General features: G+C 56.2%; 2 protein-coding genes across 2 annotated transcripts in view; both read right to left on the bottom strand.

The window, feature by feature from the left end:
- Positions 1 to 873: 873 nt before the first annotated feature.
- dctpp1 (dCTP pyrophosphatase 1) lies at positions 874 to 4,427 on the bottom strand. The gene is made up of 3 exons (XM_059959925.1): positions 2,945 to 4,427; positions 2,629 to 2,739; positions 874 to 1,785 (listed from the first exon to the last, which is right to left on the bottom strand). Exons 1-3 carry the CDS (start codon positions 3,052 to 3,054, stop codon positions 1,557 to 1,559), a joined length of 450 nt encoding a protein of 149 aa, XP_059815908.1. The 5' UTR covers positions 3,055 to 4,427; the 3' UTR covers positions 874 to 1,556.
- Positions 4,428 to 5,448: 1,021 nt separating this feature from the next.
- Positions 5,449 to 7,747, bottom strand: part of LOC132387546 (TBC1 domain family member 10A-like) — a 39,157-nt gene continuing 36,858 nt past the window's right edge. The window contains exon 9 of the mRNA XM_059959924.1: positions 5,449 to 7,032. Within this exon, the coding sequence (XP_059815907.1) occupies positions 6,403 to 7,032 (630 nt within the window). The 3' untranslated portion in view covers positions 5,449 to 6,402. The remainder of the gene's footprint in view (positions 7,033 to 7,747) is intronic.

Genomic DNA, 7,747 nt, shown 5'->3' with positions numbered 1-7,747 from the left:
AGCAGATGCAACAGAATCAGGGGGAGCAGTCAGACGCACTGTGACGCCTCCCCAACCTCACCGACCCTCCTACTGCGAGGGTCCGGCTCCCCCACCAAACTCATCATCCCTCTCACTCATCTCCCCCCCCGACCTGCAGTCAGATACACTGTGAGGGTCCAGACAACCCCCAGTCACGCAGACACATTGAGCATCCAGCTCCCCCCCCCCCACCGTCCCTCTCACTCATCTCCCCCCTCTGACCTGCAGTCAGACACACTGTGAGGGTCCAGACACCCCCCCACCATCACGCAGACACATTGAGCGTCCAGCTCCCCCCCCCACCGTCCCTCTCACTCATCTCCCCCCACCATTCCACAGTCACACTCTGAGGTTTCAACTCCCCTCCAGCCTCATCATCCCTCACCATCCAGTCACACTGAGGGTCTGACTCCCCCCACAATGCCACGGTCAGACACAGTGAGGGTCCAGCTCCTCCACCCTCCCAACCTCACAGTCCCTTTCACCTGTGTCACTGACTTTATCCCCACTGATGTTAATCCAGATTCCTAAACTTTCATTATTGAAAATTACTCAGGACAATGTGTATTTTGTATTGAATTTTGTTTAATAAAAAATAGCATTTCTTACAGCAAAATGTTCTGTTCAAAGCCCTGAATTTGTACAGCACTACATTCTGAAAGTACAATCAATCGGTCTCTCTTCCATCAGCTCTCTCAGGAGGAGCTGTCTGAAAACATGGAGAGATCAGTGTACAGATCTCCCCCTGAGAGAGTGGGACTGAGAGACACCGGTCAGTGTACAGATCTCCCTCTGAGAGACACCGGTCAGTGTACAGATTTCCCCCTTCCCCCCCCCCCCGGGCCCCCGAGAGAGGGACAGAGAGACACTGGTCAATGTACAGATCTCCCCCTGGGAGAGAGGGACTGAGAGACAGCGGTCAGTGTACAGATCTCCCCCTGAGAGGGAGGGACAGAGAGACACTGGTCAGTGTACAGATCTCCCACTGAGAGAGAGGTACTGAGAGACACCGGTCAGCGTACAGATCTCCCCCTGAGAGAGAGGGACTGAGAGACACCGGTCAGTGTACACATCTCTCCCAGACAGACACCGTTCAGTTTACAGATCTCTCCCTGAGAGAGAGGGACAGAGAGACACTGGTCAGTGTACAGATCTCCCCCTGAGAGAGAGGGACTGAGAGACACTGGTCATGTACAGATCTCTCCCTGAGAGAGAGGGACAGAGAGACACCGGTCAGTGTACAGATCTTCCCCTGGGAGAGAGGGACTGAGAGACACCGGTCAGTGTACAGATCTCCCCCTGAGAGAGAGGGACAGAGAGACACCGGTCAGTGTACAGATCTCCCCCTGAGAGAGAGGGACTGAGAGACACCGGTCAGTGTACAGATCTCCCCCTGAGAGAGAGGGACAGAGAGACACCGGTCAGTGTACAGATCTCCCCCTGAGAGAGAGGGACTGAGAGACACTGGTCATGTACAGATCTCTCCCTGAGAGAGAGGGGTTGAGGGAGTCACCTCCCTTCTGCTGTCATCTCCCCTAGCTACTGTACTCCGTGTACTTGCGGGCAGAACCCCGGACGAGGGCAGCAGGATATTTTTGTCGGTTCAGCTCCAGTTTCTCAAGCACGGCCTTCGGAAGGTCCACACCACACTTGTCCGACAGCTCGACCAGGTACAGCAGCACATCGCTGAGCTCATGTTGGACAGCTGTCCGTTCTGCGTCGGTCCAGCCTGGGAGTCCCTCAGCCACCTCGCCTCGCCACTGGCTGTGTGAGAACATGAAAAATCAACAGCTCATTGGGTAAGGTTCACGCTCAGTCAGCACCTGTTGGGGCAGAACAGTCGATGTTTGGGTCAAGACCCTGACTCTGCAGTGTCCACTTCCGGCTCTCGAGGTCCCTGTGTCTGCCCATCCCACCAGAATCATGGTCGGCTTTGACCCCACTGTTGTCACACTATGGGACCATTCAATAGTTTTATAAGTGGGGTGGTGGCCCTTCTATCTTGTCTGCGTGCGCTTACTCTAACGGCAACACTTCGCTTTCCCCGTCCTACCTCGATGTACTGAAGGGCTGAAATATTCTGTACGATTCTCACTCTGCCCTGCAGGACTTGAAAGTGGCATTACAGAGATGAAGGCGTTTGGCACGCTGACCTTCAACCATCAGGGCGTTACTTTGCAAGTTGTACAAGACATCGGGGGCTTCATTTGGAGTATTGTGTTCAGTTTCTACTACACTATAAAGAGAGCCGAGATTTACGAGGATGTTGCCGGGACTCAAGGGACTGAGTTATGGAAATAGGTTGTGCAAGCTGAGACTTTATTCTTTGCAGATGGCGGGGTGACCTTATTGTGGTGAATAAAATCATGAGTGGTGTAGATAGACCCGGTGAATGCACACAGCCTTTTCCCCAGGGTTGTGGAGTCAAGAACCAGAGGGCACAGGTTTAAGTGGAGAAGGGAGAAATTTAATAGGAACCCTCGGGGCGATTTTTTTCACCTAGAGGGTGGTCCACATATGGAATGAGCTGCCAGAGGAAGTAGCTGAGTCAGGTACATTAACATTTAAAATGGGGGGAAGGAAGGGTTAGCAGACAGACTCACTTACAAAAGCTCGGCCAGTTCGCCCACTTCGCCCACCAGTGCGAGCAGCAGGTTCCGCGGCTGGTGGAACTGATCCCAATCCCTCTCATCGGTAAACTGTGCCTGCAGCTTTCGGCTGGGGGCGAGAAAAGATGGGGTGGGGGTGAAAAGGTGGTTGAGGGAGGGGGAGAGACGGGGTGAAAAGGTGGGGAGAGTGGGTGAAAGGGTGAGGTGGGGGCAATGGTGACACGGTGAGTCTGCAGCACATCAGCCCCTGAACTCTCTCCCAACCTCCCCCTTCACCCCCCAGCCTCACCCTTACCCAACCCCGTTCCTCTCACATTTCCTCCAGGCTGGGCGCATCACTGAACCGGCTCGTCCCCTGCCGTGGAACCGGGCCGCCGCCGCTCCGCTCCACGCCGGCCTCCTCTGCGTTCTTCGTATCCGCCATCTCCCGCTCCGCTGGTCGCAGTCCCACCCCGCCGACTCCGTCTCCTCCAATCAGAATGTGCTCCTCCCTAGCGTTTGCGCAACGTGCGGCTTCTGATTGGCTAAAGCGTGAGTCAGCTGAATCGCCGCCAGCGCACCCAATCGGTACTGCCCTCCGCGGTCACCAGTCAGCCAATCACAACCTTAGGCTTATATCTGCCCAATCAAGTACGCTGGCCATTCATCTTTTTTGGACAGTACCGCCCACATTCACAAGCCAATCGGAGCAGCTGTCTCGCGTTCGTCTTCAGACTCTCAGCGACACGCGGGATGGGGTGTGTAAAGGGAGGTTGAGGGAAAGAGGAGGGCAGGAAGGGAAATGGAGGAGGGGTGAGAGAGGAATGAGCGGAAATCAGAGTTGGGTCCAGTGTTCTGCAGGTTGTTTCTTGGCGCCTCACTACCAAACTCTCCCTCCCAAAAGGCCTTAGACATCTACACTCCCGTGCACCGTAACTCACTTTCTCCCTCCACCGCAACTCTCCCTCCCAAAAGGCCTGAGACATCTACACTCCCGTGCACCGTAACTCACTTTCTCCCTCCACCGCAACTCTCCCTCCCAAAAGGCCTGAGACATCTACACTCCCGTGCACCGTAACTCACTTTCTCCCTCCACCGTAACTCTCCCTCCCTTTACTCCCGTCCACCGTAAATCTCCTTCCTTTTACTCCCGTGCACCGTAACTCTGCCTCCCAACACTGTAACTCCTCCTTCCCTTTACTCCCGTGCACCAAAACTCACTTTTTCACTCCCATCCACCGTAACTCTCCCTCCCTTCACTCACGTCCATCGTAACTCACTTTCTCCCTCCACCGTAACTCTCCCTCCCTTTACTCCCGTCCACCGTAAGTCTCCTTCCTTTTACTCCCGTGCACCGTAACTCTGCCTCCCAACACTAACTCCTCCTTCCCTCCACTCTCGTGCACCGTAACTCTCCCTCCCGTCCACCGGAATTACAAACCGGACACCCTCTTTCAAATGGGACCCGCTCAGGAGGGAACCTTTGGTCCACCTGCAGGGAAGATGTGATGAAAAGTATTCCACTGTGGCTGGATGTCGAAGGCATTCGAATAGCCTCAGTGGAGCCATATTCCAACAGGCAATGACCCTCAATAACTGTGTGCAGCTGTGTACCCCCTCCCAAGTGGGGCAGAACGAGCCCGCCACGGTCAGCAGCCGTATAAAACTTTGATCGGCTCCCATGTGTTCACCAGCACTCACTCAGACACACACCACTCATTGCCCATCACAATCCTACCCTCGCTCGTCCACCTTTCCCTCCACTCCCTCTCTTGCCCTCTACCTCCCTATGTCTCGTTCTTCCCTACTCTCCCTCCCTCATCTCCCCTCATTCCCTCTTACTAAAGTCATTGTCTCTACCCCCGACTCACTCACTCTCTCTGCCTCTACCTCCCTCATCATCACCCCCTCCACCCACACTATACTGTACAAAATGAGCAGCTCAGTGGGTTCACCCTACCCCCACGTTCTCAGGAACACCCTCAGCCATCCACCACTTGTGGACCAGACACTGTCTACAGGGCCGTCCCTAGCCTGGGCTACTCCAACAGCTCCCACTCCACCAAACGCTTTCACCTGGGGGATGAAGGAAGCAGCACCGCCCACGTATTCCCCACATCCCAACTTGAGCCCCACACTGTTCTGACAGACACGTCACCCCCCCCCCTCCCCGCCTGCGTCTGAATCCCATTGCTCCCTCACCCAACGGAGCTCCGGGAACCCCAACGCAATAAAGGACAGCAGATATTCGGGGAGGGGGGCAATGGGAGGTTTATCCCCCCCACACACACACACACACACCCCTTTCCAAGGAGTTCTCACACTTGCTGAGGGTATTAAATAAATACTGGTAATTCTGACAGGCACAGTTCAAGTTCTTGGATGGACAAGTTTGGGCCTACCAGGGTTGATGAGGTGACCACTTTCCCACTGTCTCCAGGGGCAACGAGGGATGCCTGCAAGCTCACAACCCTCAAGGAGACCAGAAAAGAAATGCGATAAATGCTGGCAAAGGGATTAGGGATAAGCAGATTCTCCAGGGGCATTGCAGCGTGGGTGATCAATGCCAGGCAGCCTTCAACCCTCCAAAGGGGTGATTAGAGGAGTAAAATATCTCCATCTTCACAAATAGTAATCAGGCATTGGGGATAAATGCTGACAAGTACCCCAAATTCTCAGAGATGGGCAATAAATGCGGGTGAGGACGACTACATCTGCGATGAGGATCACATCAACGGGTGTGTGCTCCACACCCACCCGACCCGAAGCTCTCCCACCCCCATCCTTTCCCTTCCCAGCTCCTCTGCCTCAGGAACAGACACAGCAATGAGCCGGAGACTGGGATTAGGTAATTATATTAATTATTCAGACAATACTTCCTCTGCACCTCAGAGTCTCAAACAGGTGGCCACTGAACACAAGACAGACAAAATGTAAACATTAGCCAGGCGATGAGCGGAGTTTCTCTCTCGAGCTTTTGGCAACGGGGTTTTCTTCCAGTGTGAGTCCAGCTTAAATAAGGTTATCCCGAGGTATGGCATTAAATACAGCGTTATTTATATACATTTATAGGGCTCTCAGCTGTGTTGGTCCACGACGGGGGCCATGGGTGGGGGAGTCAGGGGGACAGGGGTGCTGCATTCTCAGCTTGCAACACTCCCCCTTCAGCCTCACGGGAGAAGCACGGAGGACACTGAAGGGGAGGGGCGGCAGGGCAGGGAGGAGGGAGGAGGAAAGGGTGTAGGGGTGAGGAGAAGGAGGTTGGAAATCCCACCCCCCACCACCAGAAACGGCCCAAATTTCTCTTCGGGGAGGGGGATGTAGAGGGAAGGGTAAGGGGGCATTAGAAATCGGATGGGGGGGGAGATTCTATGTGGGTGGTGGGAAAAGAGAGGGAGGGGCAAGAGGGTCTCTCAGTGTTCCCCACTGCCTTTAGGCACCAGATGGGTGGAAGGTGGGGGGGGGGGGGGGTTTAAGGCATAGCAGGAAGGGACGGAGAAGTGGAAACAGTCTTAGAGTCTTCTGCCCCACCTACTCTGAAGTGATTGGGGGGGAGAGAGAAAGGGAGGGGAAGGAATGTGAGAGCAGGGGAGAGAATTGGAGGTGAAGGGGCGGAGCAGGGGAGGAGAGAGGGGGAAGGGGAGAGAAGGGAACAGAGAAATTGAGAGGGAGGGAGATAGAGGGAAGAAGACAGATGGAAGAGGAGAGGGGATGGGAAGAAGTGATGAGAGCAGAGGGATTCTGTCCCCATCCTACCCCGTCTCCCTCACCCCTCCTCCCTCTTCCAACCCCCTCAAAAGTACCGGTCCCTCAGGCTGCCCTCAGCCGCCCCCCCACCTCCCTGGCTGGCCCCGTTCTCCCCCATGGCCGTGCGGAGGGGACCCTTGGAGGGAGTGGTGGGCAAGGGAGATGAGGGGGCAGGTTGCTTTTTCTTCTTGTTCTTCTGCTGCTGCCTCTCCCTCCGCTCTCGCTCCTTCTCCTCCTTCTCCCTCTCCTTACGCTCTCTCCGCTCTTCCCGTTCCCGTTCCTTCCTCTCCTTCTTCGACTCCCCCTCCTTCCCCCCTCCCTCCGCCTTTCCCTGCCCAAAAGGGGCAGGAGGGCTGGAGGCCGGCGAGGGTAGGCTTGGGCGCAGACCCTCAGAGACCACCAGGGACTGGGAGAGCTGTGTGGGGGTAGGGGAGGAAGGACGAGGGGGCTCCCTGTGGCGGCGGAGACTGACCAGGCTGGCGGTCAGGCTGAGCAGACTGGGGCTGGCGGACGAGAGGGGGGGGTTCAGACGGGTCTCCTCCTCCCTCAGAGCCCGCGCCCCGTACAGACGGCGGCTGTGGGGGTGACGCAGTTCTCCCCGCTCAGCTGACCAGCGCTGCCGCTGCGATCGGTGCTCACGCTCTATCAGGGACTCGGGAACTTTCAGCGAGACGACCTGTGGGAGGGAGGAGATGGGGAGAGGATGGGTGGAGGAGATGGGTAAAACAGGGTGTTAAAAGAGTAAAGAATTCCATTACTGCCAGACTCTGCTCCCGACCTCCCCAGCCACTGTCTCCTTGTCTAGCAACACCTACTCTCTCCCTCCCCAATGCAGTCTCTCCATCTTCCTTCACACTCCCCTTGTTTCTCATCTCTTTCTCCCAGCACGTCCCTGTCGACTTGCTTCTCCATCCCACTCTCCCAACTCTCCCTCCCCAACTCTCTCCCCATCTCCCACTCCACGCTCTCTCCCTGCCCCTCTCTCCCCCATTCCTCCCCAACTCTCTCCCCATGTCTCCTACTCTACGATCTCTCTCCCTGCCCCTCTCTCCCCCATTCCTCCCCAACTCTCTCCCCCATGTCTCCCACTCTACGCTCTCTCCCTGCCCCTCTCTCCCCCATGTCTCCCACTCTATGCTCTCTCTCCCTGCCCCGTCTCCCCCGTCTCCCACTCTACGATCTCTCTCTCTCCCCCCCATCTCCCACTCTACGCTCTCTCCCTGCCCCTCTCTCCCCCATGTCTCCCACTCTATGCTCTCTCTCCCTGCCCCGTCTCCCCCGTCTCCCACTCTACGATCTCTCTCCCTGCCCCTCTCCCCCCCATCTCCCACTCTATGCTCTCTCTCTCCCTGCCCCTTTCTCCCCCATGTCTCCCACTCTACGCTCCCTCT

Source organism: Hypanus sabinus, unplaced genomic scaffold (assembly GCF_030144855.1).
Source record: "Hypanus sabinus isolate sHypSab1 unplaced genomic scaffold, sHypSab1.hap1 scaffold_1967, whole genome shotgun sequence".
In the NCBI taxonomy this organism is placed as follows: domain Eukaryota; kingdom Metazoa; phylum Chordata; class Chondrichthyes; order Myliobatiformes; family Dasyatidae; genus Hypanus; species Hypanus sabinus.
This window is presented reverse-complemented; position numbering and strand designations above follow the sequence as displayed.

Excerpts from the sequence above, each read along its gene's own strand:
- dctpp1 (XM_059959925.1), bottom strand. The coding sequence starts at position 3,054 with ATGGCGGATACGAAGAACGCAGAGGAGGCCGGCGTGGAGCGGAGCGGC. Across the intron at positions 2,740-2,944 it reads GCGCCCAGCCTGGAGGAAAT|CCGAAAGCTGCAGGCACAGT; the intron begins GTGAGAGGAACG and ends TCTCGCCCCCAG. Across the intron at positions 1,786-2,628 it reads GGCGAACTGGCCGAGCTTTT|CCAGTGGCGAGGCGAGGTGG; the intron begins GTAAGTGAGTCT and ends GTTCTCACACAG.